Source organism: Cryptomeria japonica, chromosome 3 (assembly GCF_030272615.1).
Source record: "Cryptomeria japonica chromosome 3, Sugi_1.0, whole genome shotgun sequence".
Taxonomy (NCBI): Eukaryota; Viridiplantae; Streptophyta; class Pinopsida; order Cupressales; family Cupressaceae; genus Cryptomeria; species Cryptomeria japonica.
Window position 1 is genome coordinate 890,787,575 of NC_081407.1, and position 23,865 is coordinate 890,811,439.

Consider the following 23,865-nt stretch of genomic DNA (forward strand, 5'->3'; position numbering starts at 1 on the left):
ATAAATTTTTAAAAGATATAATATAATATATTTAAAAATTTAACCTGATTATTATTAATAGATATATTAAATTTTAAATGTTAAATAATGAATATATTATAATTAAAATCTATTTAAATATTTAAAAATATTAAATTTTAATACATTATAATAATTTTTTAAAATTAAATAACAAATAGACATGTTTTAAATATAAAATATGAAAATATAAATTTTATTAGAAAAAGAAAAAATTTAAACTAAAAATAAAAAATTGAAATATTAAATATTAAAACTTGAGGAGCATCACAAACAAACCCTAAAATTTAAGATCGAAATATTAAAAATTCAATATCGGCATTACCCTTCTTTGACCCGAAGCATATCGTGAGTTCGAGATTCAGCATACCAACTCACGATTTCTTCTCGGCGGGGCTATCGGCTGTGCGTGCGATTTCTTCTCCTCGAACTTGGAAGAAACCAAATAAATACCAATACTTTACGTCGTTTTAGCTCCGTTTAGGGTATGTTTTTTTCTGCGTTTTTTCCGCGTTTAAATCGGGTTTTTTTTTGCGCTATTAATAGTGTTCTTATAAAATTAGATATAGGTTTTCTTACAAAGAGGCCTAGAATGAACATAGCAGGGTAGTACGAATCAACACTTCTCTTTAGGTGTGATGGTTGGAATGGCACCACATTTTTCCTTTGTATAGAACAATTTTATATCTGTTAAAGCTTATAGTTAATGGAAAGTTTTGGATTTCTCTAGTGATTGAAGAGATTCAAAGAAAAAGATTTGATCAAATTATCTATACATTCTTTTTCATTTTGTAACAAGATAATGACTCACCCCTGTTTCAATATAGGCATAGTTTATGACATTATTACAAGTTGAATATCTGATAATTTACTGTGTATCAGTCAAAACTCAAAAGTGATAAAAATGGGTAACAAGAAGAAGGCGGTGGGAGAGATGGCACAGGGTATGGATAGTTTTTTGGTATGTAGAATTACCCTAAAATAAACATCTAAGAATTATAATGTTAATGCAGTTATGTTTAATTGTTTGTCATTTATGCTTTAAATGATTTTGGAAGTGATCCAGCTCGTTTTTCATTTCTGTAGTGAATTCTTTGTTTTCCCTTTTTCATTTTTTTTTCTTGTTGAATTTTCTAGCCATTGGAGGGAAGTAATGTAGACCATATTCAACCCCAGTCTGTTAAGAAAAAAGTGCAAAAAGGAGGCCAAATGGGTAGTGATGAAAAGAAACCTACAGTTCTTTATATTGGTCATATACCACATGGATTTTATGAAGAGCAGATGAGAGGTAAGGACCGTTTATTGTACAAAGGAAAATGATTTTTTGTTTTGATTGGATGATTATCATTTTTGTCTGATATAGCAATTGAGTCGTGTATAATTTGAGATCTATTTTTCACTTCAATGTGAGTCCAACTTGATGCTATTTATATTAACCTTGTTGCAATCTTCTACATCTCCATGCTTGTTACCACCCTTTTTTTGGACATAAGTTAGTATTTTATTATATTTTGTGCAAATATAATTGGTATTCTTTGTGACATTGTCATGGTCTTTATGTTAGGTTTTTTCAGCCAGTTTGGAACCATCAAACGGCTTCGAATTTCAAGGAATAAAAAGGTTTTTAATGAAATTTATTTTAAGTTTTCAAGCAATGATGATCTAAATATATTGCGTGTGTCTAAGGAATCTATGTGAAGACATTTAGGTTAATATTTTAATAGGTGACCATGAAGTTGCATGAGGTAATCTGTAGTACATGGGGACTTGCTAGTCTTTCATATCATTGATAGATTCTGTATGTCTTTGTTTTCTGCTTTGTAGCTATATTAAAAGCAACACATAATACATTGTGATTGGACATTTATTTTTGGATATTCTTGATAAATTATGACTTTGGTTCTTCTTTTCAATAAGAGAATTTTTTTTTTACTGTTATGTCAATATATATTTATCATCCACAATTGCTCATGTTCAAGAGAAAATATTAGTGGCAATAACAATTGGACAGCATGTCTTCTTTGAAAATAGTCATAGACATTACTAGAATTTTTTCCTCTCCCTTGAAAAACTTTAGTAGAAAATCATCTATATGATACATAACAGTTGTCCTTCCCTTGAGTTTCACAATGCTAGAGTATTTGAGCAATTGGGATGATACAAGTTGGACTTGTCTATTCCAGAAGTGTCATTTTCTACCCTAGGAGGAATCTTGAAAAGGACAATCATATATGTAGCGTTAGCTTGAAGGGATTCTTTTATTCTTTGGAGATGCCCCCTAAAGATAATAATCATCCTTTTCAGCGTGCCAACTTGGCCTGCAATATCAATTATTGGTTTGACCAGTCAACAGGGCATGCCTAGTGAGGAGCTGGGGAGTTCACCAATTTCAAAATCTAGAACTTGTGACATTTTACTACTGTATGAGGGTGGCATTTAAAAAGAAGATTTTAGATTTGGAGCTGTTGATCTTTTTGCCCTGCAGTGAGTTTATATTGTCTACAATTAGTTTCAATTTTCTAGCTTTCTCTACCTGGGATTCACCAGCAAGGACAGTGCCATCGATAAATTGTAGGTGGGACATAGATTCGATACACAAAGAATCCTATAAGCCTTTTATAGCTCCTGCTGAGTGCTTTATCCAGCACTTGTACCTAGGGACTTTGTTAGCTTTTAAAAGATAAAAGAAACTGTGGTATCCCGCTTCAACCCTCGGGAAGGCTTGAAAAAGCCCTTATTATCTCATTTATTGGATCTCAGTGGAAGCCAAGGAATTTCAATTACAAATATGAAAGCCAATACCTCCAGTCTTGTGGAAAACCAATCTTTTCCTAAAGTTGTACTAGTAAGGAGTCCACTTGATTGTAAGCCATGTTTCTCTCAAGTTTGATCAGAGTGAAGCAGTTCATGGGCTCCTGATATACCATTCATAATTTGTCAGCCTGCCACAGATAACCCTCATTTGTCAAAAATCATTTTTGATAAGGGAGCTCTAACCTGTTAGCCATGGGTTTGGTTACAAATTTATATTGGGAGCTCCAAGGTGCGGTCAGTCTACAGGCATTAAAATATGTAGCATCTTCTTTTTATGGAATTAGTGTTAGGAATGTGGCATTTCCTTTTATTGTTACTTACCTCTAACCTTTAGATTCCTCAACTGCTGCAGTCACATCCTTGCCCACTGTATGCCAATACTTGTGAAGGAAATTGGCTTGGTATCCTTTAGGAGCAGGAGATTCATCTCCTCCCAATCTAATCACTTCTGTTGTCATTTCCTTATATATGGTATTTATCAGATAACCATTATCTGATTCAGAAACAATCTTGGAGATATTTTCAAAGAGGGAAATCTGGACTTGCTCCTCATTCCTTTACTTTTCTGACAGGCACTTCATAAAAGTTTATAGCCTCAGATCTGATATCCTTTGGGCAGGTTTATGGCCCTGCTGAATCTATTCCTGTTGCTGAAGACAATCATGAAATGTGAAAGTATTTGGTGTTCCAATCATCTTCTTTATACCAGGTGATTGTTATTAACTAAAAAATACACAATTCTTTATTCAACTTCCATAATCTAGCTTTTCAGCAATGAACTGTTCTGCCTGAGTATCGCTTGACCAAGTGAAAATTCCTTCTTTTGGTTCAGCATCTACTGGGCATGTTCTTGGCAGAAGTGTAGAAATTTCCGAACTATAGAATGCTTTGTGAGCCCTATCTAAAGCCTCATTTCTTTTCTGAGAGATGCAGAATTTCATTAAGTAATCCTCCCAAAATCCAAGGGCAGCCTGTGAAAATTTGTTTATATCTGCTACTCTGTCCAGCACTCTTGTGTCTCCTCAGAGGCACACATGTTGCTTAACACAAATTTGCTATCATCACTGACATCTGTAATTTGCATTCAAGAAGTAATTCTTTTGCAATATGGTTTAGCATGGGAAAAGCTTGTGCTCCACAGAGTTTTTGAGCCTTCTGCTGTACCTGATGCACTCACAGCCATCCATTCTATGCTTTTCCATAGTAGGTTTCCTATCTTTTTAAAAGTTTTCTTTTTTTTTTTTTTTGGGCAAAAGGAGAAAAGATTTTGGAGTCTACATGATGCAATTTCTGTCAGAAAGCTCCTGACATTAAGAACTAGAAGCTTCATTATTCCTGGGTTGGAGGCTTGCCTCTCCCACCTGTTATAATATCTGAGTCTCTTTTTTGTCCCCAATTCAACATCATTCTGTGACATAATCTGCATCTTCTCTTGAAAGGGTTTTTCTTGCCTTCCTCTCTTTTGTTCCTGTGTGCAGGACTGTTTTTGTCTGTTGGATTTTGGATAATCTTTCCAGAATGTCTTCCGTTTTTTTAATAGACTGTGTCTTCATCCAGCTCTTCTATAATGGGAGAAATCTGAGACTTCGGTGGAGGAGATTCCTCCTGATCAAATTTACCTCTTTGTTTTCAACAAAATTCCCCTCTCTTCTTTCTGGTCATACTCAAAATCCTGTACAACATATAGAGGGAATACATGATCTGGCTCATGAACTGCGTGTATCATGGGATCTGCAATATATTTCTCTTCCTTGCTGTTTTCTGAAGATTGAGAATGTAAGTTTTCCCCTATATTTGCAGAAGACTTCTGTTTGCTGCTTCCGTCAGATCGTTGAACGTATCCTTGGTAATCTGCTTTAGAATCCAAACTTGTTGCTACCATTGTTGTCTGACCCAACTTGTGGATTTTGAGCTTTTTGGTTGTCAAAAGTCATTCCTCACATCAATTTCTATGCATATTCCCTATTTTTTTGACAAACAAAGTATGTAAAGGATAAGCATTCGAAGTGAATTTATTGCCTCTAAATTTGCTTTCGAAATTGATAGCTATAGTGCTTCTCAAATAGGGTTTTTGCTGAGCTCATTTTGATAGACAACAGCTGCGTTTTGGGTTGTGTCTAAATATTTTTTCAACCTATCCCAAATAGTTTGAAAAGTTTCTTCATACCAAAATTCCGAGGGAAGGTTGTAGTTAAACAACTGAACCCACATTGGAACATCAGAGATCAGCTCCATCTTAGGGTTGAAATGGGGAGACCAAAAGATGAAGATTTTTTGTAAAAATTGAGATTTAATTGAGAAAAAATGGAAAAAATTGGGAAAAAATGCAAGAGAAAAATGAACAAACTGCTGTTTTCATAAATTTTAAGGAATTTTTATCACATAGAGGTACAAAGAGCAAATAAAAATGAGAGTTTATTTTGGCATTCCTAACCACCAACTAATTGGAACTTGCCATGTGTGCATGATCACTATACATTCAAAGTCATGTTGAGGGAAGGTGGGAGATTGAGAAAAGAAATGCCAAAATGCTACTTTTGCTTCTGCTGAAGCATAACTAGTTAATGATAGAAATCATAGCTAGGTGGTGAGTGTAGGTGAAGTGATTGGAATCTTTTTAGCATGTGATTTTAATGCCTCTGCATTCACCTTTTTTCTTTCCTTCTTAATGAAACGTATTAGGTTTGCTTGGCAATTTTACTTTCTTGGACTCTTTAATTTGACTTCTAATCAAAGGTTTGCAAGACCTTTAATCAGAGTACTTCTGTCTCTTGCAATGAAAAGCAGCTTATTAACAATTGTATCCTGGCTGTGGCTTTGTAGTACTTCTTGCAGGGGTCAGGGGCAGTGCCTCTCATGAGGTTCAGGTGCAGTGCCCCTGGCACATTCCTTGTGATGCAGCTTGGGGTTGAGGAGTGGAGCCCCAGCCACCAATCCCAAATTAAGGCCTTGGAGACCACATGGACCTTTATGGTGTATGCTGGCCACTAAGCCCAAATTAAGGCCCTCGAGACTACATGGGCCTTCATGGAGCATGCTCAGCCACCGGGACCAGATAAATGCCTTTGAGACCACATGGACCTTCATGGTGCATGCCATTTTTCATAGTTTAATCTTTATGTTTTCTGACACCAAAACCTCATTATTTCTGACCAGATCTTCATTCTTCAGTTAACTAATGGTGAAGCTGGGGAATCTGACACGTCTAAATGATGAGGGCTGCACAGTTGAAGACAGGAATATCATCATTCTTGAATCCTTTTGTCTATTTTAAGTTTTAACTAATGGTGAAGCTGGGGATTCTGACCCATCTAAATGATGAGGGCTGCACAGTCGAAGACAGGAATATCATCATTCTTGAATACTTTTATCTATTTTAAGTTTTTAACTAATGGTGAAGCTGGGGAATCTGACCCGTCTAAATGATGAGGGCTGCACAGTTGAAGACAGGAATATCATCATTCTTGAATCCTTTTATTCATCATTCTTGAATCCTTTTATCTATTTTAACTAATGGTGAAGCTTGCGAATCTGACCCGTCTAAATGATGAGGGCTGCACAGTTGAAGACAGGAATATCATCATTCTTGAATCCTTTTATCTATTTTCTTGTCTGTTTTTAGAAACTGCTTATAGAAGTTGGTGGATACTGACAAATATTTATCATTTAGGAAAACTTGATAACATCCATTCTCACTGCTTCCTCTGCTGTCAGCAAAGCCTGATGTGTCGGTGACCTATGAAGTAAGGAATATCTATCACCAACTTCCTAAAGTTAAGATAGGAGAGTGTAGCATGTATTTGAGTAAACAAAAGCAATAGCAGTTGTTTCAATAGTCTATTTTGCCTCAAATACCTTGTAAATATTTCTTCTTTCTTCCGAGTTAAACCATTTGTACATGCGATCATGTTGTCTGTCCGTTTAAAGCCTTGATACAAATCAAAATCATTATCAAGGTCATTAAGCAGATTCTCATTCACACATAGGAGGTTGAGATCACAAAAAGTATGGAACATTTTGCATGCCATTTTTTGGGAAACTCTGACTGCAATAATTGGTTCTAAAATTGTGGGAAAAACTAGATGAAATTGGCATATACCAGCAGATTTCTGATGATAAATTGGCTAAAAATTCAGGAAAAATACAGGGAAAAGCTGGTGTGGCCAGTTTAACAAAAAATCATGATTTTTTTGTGTGAAAAAATAGAGAAATGGCCAAGTGGCAAGAACAATTTATTATCATGATTTTCTTGCAATTTCTGCTACTATGGTTTCATTTACAGCCCAGTCTTCATACAGAATCAGGATCTCCTGAAGAACTTTGTATCCCAATCCCCCAGAGCAAAGCCTTTCCTACAGCAGGCCTATAAATGATCTCTCCAGAAATGGGATGGCTATTCAAATTTCTCACCTTCTGCATATTGATCTAGGGTAACAAGCAGCTGTGTCTCTGATTTGTTTATTGTAATTGTGATGTTGCCAACATGGATTGGATGTACAGGGTTTTTTTGTCTTCTTTCTCTTGTTTTTACTTGATGTCACTTCCTCTTTATTAATCCTCTTTTTCACTGCATTCCTTATTTGAGTATCCTTGCTGTCTACATGCTGAAAGGTTTCCTCAATGAAATGATTTTTGGCTTCCTTATCATGGTCCAACTCCTTTGTGCATCATAGAGTTTATTTTAAAATTTATTACCTTTAGTGTAGGTTCCCCTATTAATCTTACTTCAGCAATAGACAAGGACACTAGCTATCAAGAATTTTGACTTAGTTTCTACCAAGAGAAGAAATCATTATAATTTAGGCGTGTTTTTTTATGAAGCCAGCATCTTATATGGCAGTAGATTTAATTGGAGCTCTGTATTATATTGCATGAAGTCTTGTGCTCTTTTTTGTTGATCTTATCAATCTCAACTATGAGAGATTATAATAATTTCCATATTTGTATGTATATCAGACAGGGAATTCAAGACACTATGGTTTCATTGAGTTCGAGTCTCCTGAGGCAAGTGGATTTATCTTGCTTAAGACAAACATAAAATTATGTTATCAATAATATATTTTCATGTATATTTGTCTTCTTGTCATGTGATGGTCGTGTGCTACTGTGCAGGTTGCTGAAATCGTAGCAGATTGCATGCACAATTATCTTTTGTTTGAGCACATTTTGAAAGTTCGCCTTGTTCCATCTGAGGAAATTCACCCTAAACTGTAAGATACATAAAAGAAATTCCATTGGCATCTATAAATCATTCTCACATTCATTATCAGTAATAGAGGTTACTGAATGAACACTATGAATATTTATCGTGATTCAACCTTGATAGTAAGCTTAGAGCTTCTTCTTTTTGCATTAGTTACTATTATCTGTGATGCATTTCCTTTCTGTTTCTATTATCTGTGATGCTTTTCCTTTCTGTAGTCATTTATTGTTGTTTGGCTTCTAGTCTTTTAGTTGTTAATAAAAATATGCTAAGTCACAGGGTTCGCCGAATTTCAACCATGAAGTTCGAAATTCGGCGAACTCCAAAATGTCATTAAAAATTCGTTCAAATTCGCCTTAGATTCATATGACTGAAGGGCTTAGTTTTTTTTCTTTCCTGCCTCTATCAATAACAAAACCAAGTGTGGAGCAGGTTGAGTTTTGAAACATCGCGCAGAGGAAAATCGATGTGTTACGGTTTTTTCCGTCTATCCCTTACAGTTCTCTTTATCTATCCTTTGCGTCACGGTTCTTTCGATTGTTTCCTTCGTGCAATGGTTTTTTCCATACTATCCTTAATGAATTTCATAGGTTCTTTCCGTCTCTGCTGCGTGAAACTCCTGTAGATTGTGCTCGTGTGCTCCGTCCTCTATTGGGCTGACCTGTTAGGGTTTTCTGCGAACGAGCCTTTATTTTTAAGTTTTGTTTTTCTTTTAACCTTTTGTTTTTTTCAAATAAAATTTAGTAGCTTTATATTTAATGATTTTAACCCATGACATTCGTTTATTTATTTAATTTTTTATAATATATTTAAATTTAATATTTAAAATATTTAAATTAGATTTTTAAATAATAATATATTTATTATTTACCTTTAATATCATTTAGATTAAATTTCAAACATATTAATATTATAATATTTTAAAATTTATTATAATTTATTCAAATTGAATATAATATTATTTACTTTTTAGTTTATTATTTATTTATTATAAATTTAAATTATTACTTATATTTTTTATAAAAATGTACAAGGTGAATTTAATGTTGAATTTTTTACCCTTGTTGAATTTCATCCGAATTTCATTGTTGCTGAACTCGAACTCGAATTCGAACCTTGTGCCTTAGAAAATATATATTTATTTTATGGCATTGATAATTTCTTGTACCTCATTTTTTATTGAATGTTGCTTTTCAATTGTGTATGTCTAAGGATTCTTATTGGCAGCCGTAACATGTTATTTTTTTAATGTGTACCTATGCTCTCACACAGAAATTTAACAAACAATCAATAGTAAGGAAAAAAACCATGTTGAGTATCTTGCCTCCTCTCGATGCAAAGAGTGCATGACAGTTAAATGTGTGCTGAAATTATGGAGGGTGTGATGGAAATATTGTCATTGATGTCAAAGATGCAAGAAGACTATCATCAATGTCAAAGGTGATAGTTAAGGAATTTGTTAATGGAGATTGATGAACATATAGTTGATGAGATTGCTATACTATGGAGATTGATGAACATATTATGTGATGAGATTGCTATACTATGGAGATTGATGAACATATTATGCTATGGAGATTGAAGGGAGATTGATGGAAACTTGTCGTTGATGTCAAAGAAGGTTATGTGCTATTAAACCTAATTGAATAATCTCGGATGTTGATATATATACATATACACAGATTTCAGATATTCTTACAGCATATACAAGTCCAAAATTTGAAGAACAAAAAACTCAGGTGTATACGTTATTGAAGGATAAAGTTCACTCACACAGATATGGTCGACCTTATGAAACAGTTGACTACATTCATAATTGAGACGGTAACAAGGAAAAATCAGTGACTGAAGTTAGACGGGATGAGTATATTAAGCAGAATAAAGAAAAAACAAAGAAAGATTTAACGGCAATAATAGTATATATATATCATATTAAGCACCCGTATATCTCAGACAATAGCAGCGATTAAATGACAAAGGATAAAACCTGATAAAACAATAGACTCCTTCAAAGTCAATCAGAATATGATCGAAGTCAAAAACTTTCGATCTAAATGTGTCAATAAAGGTGTGATCATATTCAAGAATAATAATTGATATAAACACTTGTTTAAGGCAAAACTTTTATGTCTCATCTAAGAGACACGTATGATACAGATGCTAAGAAAAGTTAGTGAATGAGAAGACAGCGACTGAATTGACTATAAACAGAGATGTGAAGGTTTGTAAGGCTCCAACTTGAAGATGTGATTAAAGATGGTCGATTCTATTCAAGGAAGTCGACTTCATTAAATGTTGACTTTATTGAGCTCACAGCAGCGATCAAACGGAAGCAATTAAAGAATGAAGATGGTTGGGTGATGCAGTATTAAAGGACAAAGAAATGGACCGAATATTATGCAATGCAAATATCAATATACACGGTGTTAATATAGCGATTCATTTAGATACTAATCTTAACAAATCCTTAGCCAATACTAGTTGATTATCATGGTTAATTAATATGAACATTAACAATATTATTAAGGAGAAATGACAGTATTTCATTCAAGTTAAGATGGTGGTCGATCAAGATAAATATAATTTGCTAAAGAACGATTAAGTGTTCTTTGTGAATAATCAAGGGAGCAGTAATAACAGAGACGTGGCAGATATAAACACAGAGATCATGTATGAACAGGTGTAAAAGACATGTATGTGAACAGGTGTAAAAGACATGTATGTGAACAGGTGTTAAGAAAGCTAGTGTCTTAGAGCAATGATCATGTTAATCAAAAAGGGAAAAGGTTTGGCACTTGTTATTAATGAAATGATTAAAGTTAACTCCTTGCGTCATGAAGAGGTGCGATTTAAAAGATACAATTGATTCAAGTTTAAAATAAACTAATGTTTGTTATTAAGAGTTGTATCTCTTAGGAAATGTGGTGTCTCTTAAGGAGGGACATTCTTTGAGAAAGAAATATGAAGATATATATTGTTGTAGTTTTGAGTGATTGATGGTATGAGGTGAGTGTGTGGTAGCATTGGCAAGGTGTATGATGCTGGAAATATAATAAGTTGCTGACAGAATAGAGTGTAATTCTGGAAATATAATCAGACACAAGGGTGTGCTGTGTGAATTATGTTGAAGCTGTGAGTGTGTGAAAAATAAAAGAAGATAATCATTTTTGTGTACCCGATTATGGGAAGGTTGTAAATGAAGATGTACCAGTTTTAGAAGAGGATTATAAAATGTTTGAAATATCAATCAGACATACAGATTTGCATATTAAGACAGAAGACATATTGATGATGATGATAGAAGAGAAGTGTATGCAGATATAGTGGGAGGATTATGCAGCATTTCCTGCAGAGATAAAGAAGACTTATGAGCAGATTTATATGTGCAGTTTGAGAACATATTTACAAGAGAGTTATGAGGAGATTATGATCAGATTTATGTGACTGATTAGTGATATTCATCACAGCATATTTGAGAAGATCAAATTGTCCATCATCTGTTGTTATAGCAACATTTTAAAGCTGGAATTTCAGATTTATGTGAAGTGAGGTGGTGCTCATGAATTCTGAAGTGCGAGTTGGTGCTTCCAGTGGGTAGGTGCTCACAAATCAGATTTGGGAGTTGGTGCTTCCTGTGGGTTGGTGCTCACAAACAGTGTTAGGGGTTGGTGCCTACGAAATATTGTAAAAGAAGAAATATATATATATATATATATAAGCATTGATTTACCGTGGTTTTCTCCCGTAAGGGTTTCCACGCATATATCTTGTGTTCTACTTGTGTTCATATTATTTAGATCACATATGAATATGTTTATGAGATAACTCATATACTTGTGAATGAAGTTGAAAAAGTTCAAATTGGTAAAATTAGTTGTTATACACTGATTCACCCCCGCCCCCCCCCCCCCTCCTCTCTCTCAGTATAACCGTGTGCTCTTCAGGGTGCCAGTAACATCAGTTTGAGTTAAAAATAGTGCACGACTTTAAATGCTTGAAAGACATTTCTTATGTCTTACATCAGAATTCTCATCTTGTTTTCTAGGAAAAATAATGGATGACATTTGATCATGTAAATACTTGCAAGTCAGAGATTAAATTCGTTTGCAAATGATTATAATTTATATTCAATAAAAAATAATGGCAGCCTCACACCTAAATTTATTGCACTTGCAAATCAAATCTTTCTTCAAACACAAGTGGGGTATAAGAAAACACCTACTCACCATCTGATTGATACAAGGAGAATAACTGCAAAAACTGAAGTTGTTCAATTTATACTGAGGTGGAAAACGGGTCACAAAATATAATTTAATTGTTTATTCTAAATGTAATTAAAGTAACAAAAATTAGGCCACGCTTGACAAAACTAATACATGTGACTATTAAGTTCTACATGAGTGCAAGAAAAGTATAGGAACACAATAGCTTACAGACATAATACTATAGTGTGTTGTTGTAGGTTACATATTATTGAATTGTAAATTCAGTGAGTAAAATTAGACTGTATGGTAAAGAGAATGCTGCAGAAGGATCACAAAAAGAACTGAGAGTGGAAGGACGGACTAGTGTACCATATGATGTTTAGAAGCGAAGGAAAGAGATTCTGTGGTGGTATGTTATGGACATTGCAGGTTGAAACATGATAAGGTTATGCAAAAGCACTTTGGGTGGATCTGACAAGAAAATGTTCAAACATATCATGAATGGAGTGGAAAAAGGTAAGTATTGAATTGTTTGAGATGAAGGTAACTAGGAAAGAACAGAAAGAACTTGCAAGCAAAACAGGAGAGTGCACAAAAAGGAGTGTACAAGTGATAGATGATCTTGGAGACTTTGATGACAATTGTGAGGCAGCCATTATGCAAAGTTGCAAACTAACAAGTCTTAATATCAATTCAAAAGAAGAATCTATGTTTGTATAATCTATAATTATTAATTGATGATTGAATATTTATAGATGTAATCATATTATGTTTATGGATAGGTAGTGTTAAAAGTTCAGAACCTGTTGAAATTATATAAGAGTAAATAAAAAACATTTACTTCAGTTTATTGCATTGAGCAGTGCAAACAGAGGTTTTCTTACAAAAATTAATAGAACACAGTTTTTTTATATTCTATTAAATAATTGGATTGCATTTACAAAGAGGTTCATCTCCTTATATGATTGGAGATTGAGACCCATCCAAACAGATAAACATTACATGACTCACGTAAGCTAAAAAGTGAACTAAAAAAATAGAAATAAAACAGTTAAAACACTTGCCATTATGGTGGTTTATATTTTAATAATTTAATATTTTAATACCCCCCCTTAAGGCAGGCTTAATTGAAAACAAATAATGAAAAACTAAAAACACCCTGAACCAAGAATATGCCATTTTTCAAAAGCTTTTCTTGGAAGACAAACCATATACTAGGTAGAGCTCAATCAAGTAGCCTCAAGCCTTTGAAAAGGTGTAGCTCTTGAGCTAAATTCCTGATTTTCTGTATTACCACCTCCTCGAACTCTTGAATCACAGATCTCCTGAACCATTGGATAACAATCCATCCTGACCTAGAGTCACTGAGCTCCATCAAGTTGTCTCGTAAGCCTCAGAAGGTATGATTCCCAAGATTATAAATTCCCAAGCTAACTAGGCAACCGTTCTATTGTGACGTTTTCACACATCGCCCCATTGCAAATGGGGACCCCCTACTTTTTAGGCCCTCTCGTTCTTTTGGCTTGCATTTTTTGGGTCTTTTCGCAGCAGTCTTGTTAGTCTCTTTGCTTTGCAAGTGTTTGGGGGTCATATTGATTAAGTATGCTATTCATTTGAGCAAATTTGGTTAAGTCTAGGACTCGTTTTGTTAATTTTAGGGTTTCTGCCTTTAGTCCTAGATTTTAGGGGTTTCTTTTAGGGTTTTGGAAACACTGAACTTAGAACTGGAATCAGGACCCTTCAAGGAACCTCCCAGTAAAATTTGAGCGAATTCTGAGCACTTACTATTTTTTAGTAAGTTTCACTGCCTCCCGAATTGGTCTAATTTTGCCAAAAATCAAACTTACTATTTTTAGGAATTTTCTATTTTTAGTAAGTTTCTATTTTTAGTAATTGCTTTCATGACCTATTTTGCCCAAACCTTGACATTTTGAAACATTTACTATTTGGGAAAATCTATTTTTGGCAGGTTCCTCACAAGAAAACACTGAAAACTAAACATCCTTGAAGACGCTGAAGACTAAACACTCCAGAAGATCATTTCTAAATCCGGAAGAGTCAGAAGGCAGACAAGTTGGATAAAAAGAAATTCACATCAATTCACCAAGTGTCATCCTGATCTGAAAATGGCTTGAAATTTGACTAAGTTTGGAAATTTGAAAGATCTTCCAAAATCCATAATTTGCGTTATGATTCCTAGGGACTTGACACCACTCTCAAACATCCTGATAATATATATGAAATATAACTTAAAGTATAAGAAAGGAAAAAGACATATTGAAGATGCCAAACATGAAATTCCGCCCAAGGCATCGTGAAGGCGCCAAAACAAGGAAGTGATGGAAGATTTCAAATAAAGTGTGAATTCCTTTGCACATGGAAATAGCGCCCTAGACTAATGGAAAGCGCCAAATTGAGGGGTGCTTGGAGGCATGGAAAATGATCAAATTCCAAGACATGGTGAATTCCATGCTTAAGCTTGAAAATTGATCTAAGGCATGAAAGTCAAAAGGTCAAGGAGGAATGAAAGGTAAAAATCCCCTCGATATTTTTTTTTTGAAATTTCCATTTTTATACACCAAATCTTATCAGAATCTGAAATTTTTTGCAAATTTGGACTTGTGGGAAAATTCTCTCTCCTGGACCCAGGTCCTAAATTTTAGGAAATTTCATAAAAAATAGGAGATGTGAAAACTGGTTGAAAAGCTCCCTGCAAACATGATGAATTCAAAGAGCACAAAAATTCCTTAGGGAAGAATTGCGCCCAAGAAGAAGAAATTCCAGGAAAGGTGAAAATTTGGCTAAATGTCGGAAATTCCTTCCTTCAGGACAAAATTCTAGGAAAGATGAAAATGAAAATTTGGCTTAGTGTCAGAAATTCCTTCCTTCAGGACAAAATTCCAGGAAAGGTGAAAAATTGACTAAGTGTTTGAAATTTCTTCCTTCAGGACATAGTTCTTGGAAATCATGAAAATTGGCAAAGGCATGAAGAATTTCCTACCTCAGGGTAAGGAACAAATTTCTTTCCAAAGGAGAATTCCTTCACAACATGAATTCCACACCGGGATGAATTGAAGGTAAAAAAAAAACAATTTCTAAGGCAAGGAAGGAATCAAGGTTGAACTGAATAAGAAATTTCCCCTCGAGAATTTTTTTGAAAAAATCCATTCTCAAGCATCAAATCACATCCAAATTTCAAAATATTTGGATTCGGAGGAGAATTCTCTCCCTTCTGGACTTGAAACCCTAATTTGTGGAAAATTCCTAAAAAATAGGAGATGGTGAAAATTGATAAAAAACCTTCTCCAAGCAAGGAAAGTTGAAGAGACTTCAAGAAATTCTTCCCGAATTAAATTTTCTCTCTCTAACAATTCTAGATGTGTAGGAGCGGATATACGACGGCGGGGTCCACTTGCATGGCGAGGATCTATTGAACGCATGGTAGTAGAATGGCACTTTCATTACCGTAATATTTGACCAAATGGCGACCTGGTCATTGCATGTTGAATTTATGGCAGATTCCTTTTGCATGCAACCGCCGCATGTGGAAATGATGGAGCATTTATGGCATCATGGGCGATTTTTGCATGAGGGTACATTCATTGCATAGTGGGCACTTTTTAAATATAATGGTTAATTAATGCTTTATGGGTGCCATTTTCGGCATGATTGTAATTAATTGTATATGGGCTTTATGGGGTATTTATTGCTGATTCCCACTTTGTTGCATCTTGAGTGGAGAATCTTTTGGGGAAACCTTAATTAGGGTTTGCATTTTATCATAGCTTGAGGCCTATATAAAGGGGTGACCCCCCTCATTTGTAAAGAGAGGAGAGATTATTATCTAAGATTGTTGCATCAGGATTGTTGAAGTAGCTGACTTAATACATTGTTCGATTTTGATGGTGTATTCTTGTTCTATTTTAGCAATCTGCATGGTCTTGCTCTCTTCAGTTAGATTAGATTTGCTTGCATGTTGTTAGGAGAACCGGATTTGATAGGAGTTACTTGTTGCAGAATCCGAGCTCATACTTTTGGTGTGCAGCTGATTGTTGTATACCGTGCAAAATTAGCCTGAGCCTTTTATTATGTGTGTACGCTTAACTTCGATCATCAGTGAAGATTGTTCGATCCGATTGTCCATATTGGTGATCTGAAAAACCATTACACACCCTTTTGAAGATTGCACCGCCTTCGCGTAGTTGTGCTCCGTTGGCGAAGCAAAGCGTGGTTTGATTTTGCATGAGTAATCCCGTCTCCTGTTCTTAGGATTAGATTAGCTTTAGCATAGTTCCCTCTACCCTACTCTCATTTACTTTCTGCATAATTCGAAAATCAAAAAATCTAAAACTAGGGCTTTCATTGCAAATCATCCATATAGAAATCCTTGAGCTTGCATGAGTTTATCATCTTCTTCAATTGAACACACGTAAGGCCCCTTTGGGTTAACAGCAAACCCATCAAACAACTGAGTCACATCCACGCACTGAAGGAACCTTGGAATTAGCCATTTGAACTTTATGCAATCTCAGCATACGGACTAATTTTGATCAAGAGAGGGTAAGGTGACTGTTGGTGACTTTATTCTGTGTTCGACGCTGTCAAAAAAACACGTCAACACATCCATTTTGAGCTGTCTACATTGGCTTCCTACCTCTCTTCAAAGTGTGGTCTTCTTAAAATACGTGCAATTCATTTGGCATAATAGTCTTTCTTGCCCCTCCTGGAAATGCATCTGGAGGATATTCAGCATGGTGACGAAGTGTGTCGTCATTAACTTAAAGAAGTAACTCAGCACATTTCAGTTCATGATACCCATAAGCAAATTATGTGGTTGTCCTACCTTTTGAGTCTGCTCCATCTTCATTGTACTGGTCATTCAGAGCAACTTCAGCAAAAACAACACTGAATACGAAGTAGGACTGTCAGTTGGAACCTCAACCCATAACTTGAAAATTGTTTGGATCATTACAGTGCCTCATCATTGTAGCTAGACCTCTGCTCTCATCTATTGTAGTGATCATAGATCAAACTTCAACTTACACAGAAAACCTTTTTTTTTCCATGTGTATGTCTAGGTTCTAAACGGTTGATAAAAACCTTTGATAAAAAGAATCTTTCACAATAGCCCAGCAAGCTGCAAATCGTAGAAAATCTGCATAAAAACGTTTCACAGAACATCCACTGCAATCCACAAGCCTCCAACAATCTGCAATTCCTTCTAACAATTTCCCACAAGCTAGCTAAGCTAAGAAATCATAATAGAAAAATTATTCAAAACCTTAAATACCCTGAATACTTCACATGCAAGAACATGCAAGTACATGGAACTCACATGCATGCACATGCAAGTTATTTTGCATGAAAATTATTACATGATTTTTGAAAAAAATCTGCTCACACAAAAAAAACCAACCCACAAGATTCAACTTCGTTTCAAGTACTCCCTACTTTGATACCATATTGCAAAAATTAATAGAACACAATATTTTAATAGTCTATTAAATAACTGGATTACATTTACAAAGAGGTTCATCTCCTTATATAGCGGTTGGAGAATGAAATCATCCAAACGGATAAACATTACATGACTCACTTAAAGCTAAAAAGCGAACTAAAAAAATAGAAAGAAAAACATTTGCAACTAAGGTGGCTTTATTAAACCAACAATAAGCCTTCTTTTAATAATTTAATATTATTTTAATACTTTCAGGGCTTTTTAAAATTTGATTCTGGTTATCTGACATCAGTACTAATAATCTCCTAGATAACAGTGAAGAGACGCTGAGAAAGCATCCCACACAAGACAGATACTCACAATGCATACTCAGCAATGGTTCACCTTGGATATAATTGCCCTCTTCTGTTTTGAACAATATCAAAAGTCTAAGATGTAGCCAAAGACATGATAAACATGGCATTGAGTAGTAGAGACAACAAGGTCTGTTGGAAATTCAACAATCTCGAAATCCACTTCAGCAGGTAAATACCTTTGTGTTCATTCCCCTTCATTGGCAGTGCACATGTTTTTGCAAAAGATAATGTTGTCAATCCACTTTAACGAGCTCATCATTTGCAATGCCACTGATTAAACAACCTTCCTAGAGGATTTCACCTGTCTGCTATTGCAATTCTCCTTCATCTTAATCAAGTTAGGGCTATGGATGAACACACTTGTCCACTGATACCAAGGATGTATGGAGTACCAGGTTTGCACGGAGCATTCTGGTGGTTCACAGTCCATGGCTTCAATTAGTATGCCTATTTTAATGATAATATCTTAATTGTCGTTGTGGTGGGAGCTGAGTCATTGCCTTCATGTTGTCTTATCGTCTATGACATTTATCCCAGGTCGAAATCATATGATCTAGACACAGGAAGAGGAATTGACATAATTACTTGATGCCAAAGATAATTACTGATGAGATGGATGATGACTATCAATGGCAGCTACCTTCTCACTTCCATTGCATTTGCTACTTGCCTTCTTCTCCTTGAGAGGTTTTTTAAACTGAAAATATAATAATTAGAACCCTGGGGTCCCAACTGTAGGAAACACCAAAAGATCCCCGAGAAAGACACAATGAACATGGCATTGAGTGGTAGATAGAGACAACAAAATCCTTTGAAAATCTAACACCACCTCATAGATTCTGAAATCAACCACAGCAGGTAAACACTTTGTGGTTCATTTCCCTTGATTGTCATCGTTGAAGTAGCCTATGGTTGTGCAAAGGATAATTTTCTCAGTACTCATTGACCTGATCATCATTCACAATGTCACTGATAAAACAATACTCCTGGAAGAGCCCATCTTTTCATTGTTGTCATTCATCTCCATTTTGAGCATGTTAGGGCTATGGATGAACTTTGAACATGCTTGTCCACTGTTACCAAGCTTTGCAAAGCTTCCCACAAAGGATGTAGGCATTGTATTGAGTACCAGGTTTGCATGGAGCATTGTGGTGGGTTTACAGTCCATGGCTTCAATTGGTATACACATTTTAATGATGCCTTAATTGTCTTTGAGGTGGGAGCTGAGTCTCTGCCTCCCATTGTCATGTTATCTTATCATTTATGACATCATATCCCTGGTCAAGGTCGTTTGATCTGGATACAGGAAGAGGAACTGGCATAATTAACTGACACCAAAGAACCTTAGCAATGGGATGAATGATGATTGTCAATGGCAGCCACTCTACTTGCTCCTCCTCAGGGAGTTTTTAAAACTATGAAAAGATAATAATTAGAATTCTCGAGTCTTAACCATAGGAAACACCACAAGATCCCCAAGAGGTACAATAATCTTATTGTTGGAACTACTTGGGCATGTATAAAAGAAAGATCTGAGTTAAAGGCCCAATGTTGTAGACCTTCTAATGCACCTTTATGACCTGCAAATTATTATCTGAAAAATTGTTGGAACTACTTGGGTATGCATAAAAGAAAGATCTGAGGTAAAGGCCCAATGTTGTAGATCTTCTAATGTGCCTTTAGGACCTTAAAATTATTATCTGAAAAATTGTTGGAACTACTTGGGCATGTATAAAAGAAAGATCTGAGGTAAAGGCCCAATGTTGTAGATCTTCTAATGCACCTTTATGACCTGCAAATTATTATCTGAAAAAGCAGTGTTGGTAAGCTGGCCTGGCACTGCTAAAAGCTGTGCAGAAATTTTACTTATCCCTATGTTATGAGTTATACAAAATTACAAATAGGAGGGAGAAAACACTTAACAACTATTGACAGGGATAATGGCACGTCCTTCAATTTTTGAAAAACTCAAAGAGCTGCATTGTTTCTCATCTTATAATTAGGATAAGTATTGAAGGAGCGTGCAACTGCAATCTGTTGTAGTTTCTGTTAAAGATTAACTTCAATCGAAAGTTCACTACTGGCTGCTCTATGCAGTAGTTAACTTGTATGTAAAGCATGTATACACCCTTTGCCTGTGAAACTGTCTTTTCACAGATCTGTTAAGGTTTATGTGAGATCAAATAAAAATAACTATTTTGTGAACACATTGGAAAGATGTTGAAAACCAATTTAAGAAATTTGTTGATTATTATTTAAACGAGTTCAGGAGCACTATATTACATTCTCATGCCTCAGAATTAATTGCATCAAACATTTTCCAATGATCCTGTAAAATGTGTAAACTACGTTAGCAGGAGCGTTTAAAATGAAAAGAACTGGATTGAGTCATTTTTTTGGCTTGTCAGGACATAATTTCTTGATGAAACCTAGAGCAAAAGAGCTATTAAGTAGCCAACAAAAAAACAAATTTAAATACCCCATAATGTGCAAATTTGAAAATACTCTAAATTCATAATTCAATGATCTGTTAAATGACAATACACAATGAAAATTACAAATATTTAATAGTCTTCATATTGCTCTTCATCAAAATAATCAAAGTCAACGTTTGGTTCAATTTTACTTGAACCATGATGAGCTATGCCACTTCCAGTTGTCAAACAAAAATGTCAGTCAATATACTCGAGTTAGATCCTGATTCCTCGTTACCCCCTCATTGTGATTGAGTTTCTTATGTGACAAGGATCCTAATAACTAGTGGGGTTTTGGAGTGGAGATCCCAATGGGGTTGAGGGGCAGCACTCTTGGGGAGTGGAGATCACGATACAGGGTGGGGGTTGAGGGACAGAGCCACTGCTAGGAACCACCCAACCCTTCATGACAATGCCATTTTCACAATTTTATCACTTGAGGGTGAAATTAGGCATGTAGGCAGTTTTTTGTTTATAAAAATGTTAAAAAAATCTCTCTTTTTTTTTTTTTTTGCATTTTTGGGCACCCTGATAGGGACTTTGGGTGAGGCCAGAGGGGAACCAGCCCAGGTCCTGTACCCAAACTGTACTCATATAGGTATGGGGGGGTTTTAGAAGAACCCGGTAACATAATTTTAGATTCAAATGCATGACATAGTTTTAGATTCAAGTGCATTGTTGGATGTATACTGTTTTTCTGTATTCTCTTTTTAAAGTGCTTTCAATTTCCCATTATATGGATTACAAATAAAAGAATAAAGGATCTTTGTTCTGGTGCTCACCTTGGATTCGCTATGTACAATTTTGGTTATTTGTTGATAGTTGGGAAAGAGCAAATTGCAAGTTCAAACCAATAAAGTGGCAGCAGATTGAAAGGAAACGTCATAATCGAGTAAGTTTTATGAGTTGTGATTCTTGTTGATGTCATTATTAGATACAGATCTCTAGAGTTCTTAATATGGAAAGAAAGAAATCACAAACATTTTCTTGTTAAATTTCAAGTTACATTGACCAGAATTGATGTTTTTGTCATATGAACCTGATTGGAACTTATTGCAAACAGGAAAGAACAGTGGAAGAGCAGCAGCGTCTCATCAAAGCAATAATGAAAAATGATGCAATACGACGAAAGAAAATTCAAGCTGCTGGCATTGAATATGAATATCCAGAACTTGTAAGTGATATAGGTCATTAAATCATTCTGTATTTTTGAGTCAAAGGTTGCATTGAGCTATTTAAGATAAATTTTAAGGGTATTTATCAAGTTCTTGATATCATCGTATTGGTTGAAACTTTGCTTCAGATTGGAACTCTTCCACCAATTCCAAAGAAGATCAAGTTCTCTGATGAGGAAGATTAGGCACAGGAAGGACATGAAACAATAGATGCAATTTGAGCATCTGCCCTATACAGTCAGTTTCATGCTTGTTATGACTGTATTAATGCTGTTTTTTTCAACATTTCAGAATGTTTAACTCTAGTTTGGGTTAAGTGGAGGAAGGTTCAGATACATCTGTAAAAATATTGTGAGCTTCTTTAGCTATGGCAAACTTGTCACAGGGATGGCTTGCGGTAATGATTAGTATCATTTTTGAAACTAACCGGGAATATAACTTGCATGTATATAACTGTTATAGAATTTATTCATAGTATAATATATTCTACAAATAATTCAGTGGAGGTGCATGTGGAAATAAGTTGACAGTTCTCGAAGGCACATGCTTGTGAAATGAGGCTTGAACTCTTTAAGCTTTCTGTTTACAGCTGTTCCTGGTTCCTGGAATTAAATATTAACCTTCAATGCAACTCTGGAACAAGTTAATTACATTTCTTTATTTGTTAACTGAAAACAGTAGTTTTGTGTGTCCAATTTAAGATCTGAGCTGATACTTATTATTATGCATCCATGGCTGAATGTTAAAAGCACTGAACTCATAATTGGGAAGTCGCAGGTTCAATTCCTGAAGGTGATTCTGTGATAGACAATTTATCAGCTAAGATTATCACAAGTTGACTCTAGTTTGGTTGTTGTAAGCAGATTCCAGTTACTGTGACCAAAGTGAACATAAAGCAATCTTGCAAAGTTAAAAATTAATCTTCAGATTGAGCTACAATAATTGGCAGAGTTCAATTCCTGAAGGTGATTCTGTGATAGACAATTTATCAGCTAAGATTATCACAAGTTGACTCTAGTTTGGTTGTTTGTAAGCAGATTCCAGTTACTGTGACCAAAGTGAACATAAAGCAATCTCGCAAAGTTAAAAATTAATCTTCAGATTGAGCTACAATAATTGGCAGAACCTATTATCTCCTACAAATTATAGAAAATGTTGGTCAACAGTTGGATATCCTAAAGGCAAAAGAGACACTGTTACAAGCTACTCAGTAGTCACTTGCGACTATTTATTTGGTATCACTTGCTAACATGTGCAAGCACAAAATGAGACCTTATCATTGGCAATTGCACCTTGGTGTGCAATGGGTAAGCTGATGATGGTTGCATTCCGTGTTCAATTATCTTTCATATGGTGCGGCAATGGATGAGGTCAATTGTGAGGTTATTAAGCAAATGATGTTTTTTGTGCAATCTAGATTTTGATGGACAGGAGGCAGCTTTAGATGGAATGTTTATTTATTTTTAACATAAATAGGATCAGCTGACCAAACTCAGAATTAAAGCCAATCATATACAACTATAAGACAAAATTATTAGTACTTAGGAGATTTGAACTGAAAACTTCCAACTTTGAATGCTCAAAATATTTATCAGTTATACCCAAAAATCAAATAAAAAGTTTAGAGTTATCATGCATTAGCTAATAATTATTTATTTAATTATTAGTCTATTATCCTCTACGCTTAAGTTAAACTTAGGCATTTAATAATATGGTAGGTATATAATAATTATGTTTGCACTTAGGGCTGATTATTAGATCTGATTATGGATTATAGTCATATAAAGATTACAACACTTATCTGAAGCACTTGAAGATGTTTGCACTTAGGGCTGATAATGTCTTACACAAGACTGCACTTTCACAAGCATCCCTTTACCACTTCCAACAGCAATCAGGTCCAAACCCTAAGTCTGCATATGAGGTCTGCTCTTTAAACACACCAATCAGCACTCAGACTCAAGCCCTAGATCTGCACTCTTGATGTGTCTTAGGTCTGCATTGATTCAGTAACCCTGGCACTTTAATTCTGGAACAGCTCAGCTTTCTTTATGACAGCAAGAACTTGATGTTTGCTTCTTCAATTGGCAGGGATGATTCGCATAAGTTCCTTCACCAACTTTCGCATTAATTGGATTGTATACTTCGCATCATTAGGCATG

General features: G+C 35.1%; 1 protein-coding gene across 1 annotated transcript; it reads left to right on the top strand.

Moving 5' to 3' along the window:
- The first annotated feature begins 293 nt into the window (after positions 1-293).
- On the top strand, positions 294-22,208 carry LOC131059741 (uncharacterized RNA-binding protein C1827.05c). The gene is made up of 9 exons (XM_057992775.2): positions 294-503; positions 901-979; positions 1,156-1,306; positions 1,583-1,638; positions 7,789-7,836; positions 7,945-8,042; positions 21,351-21,420; positions 21,592-21,702; positions 21,832-22,208. The coding sequence occupies exons 2-9, from the start codon at positions 923-925 to the stop codon at positions 21,886-21,888; spliced, it is 648 nt and encodes a 215-aa protein (XP_057848758.2). The 5' UTR covers positions 294-503; positions 901-922; the 3' UTR covers positions 21,889-22,208.
- Positions 22,209-23,865: the final 1,657 nt, after the last annotated feature.

Bases quoted from the DNA above. Each gene is read 5' to 3' on its own strand.
- LOC131059741 (XM_057992775.2), top strand. From the start codon at position 923: ATGGGTAACAAGAAGAAGGCGGTGGGAGAGATGGCACAGGGTATGGAT. The intron at 980-1,155 runs GTATGTAGAATT...TGAATTTTCTAG, and splicing joins AGGGTATGGATAGTTTTTTG to CCATTGGAGGGAAGTAATGT. The intron at 1,639-7,788 runs GTTTTTAATGAA...TATGTATATCAG, and splicing joins GAATTTCAAGGAATAAAAAG to ACAGGGAATTCAAGACACTA.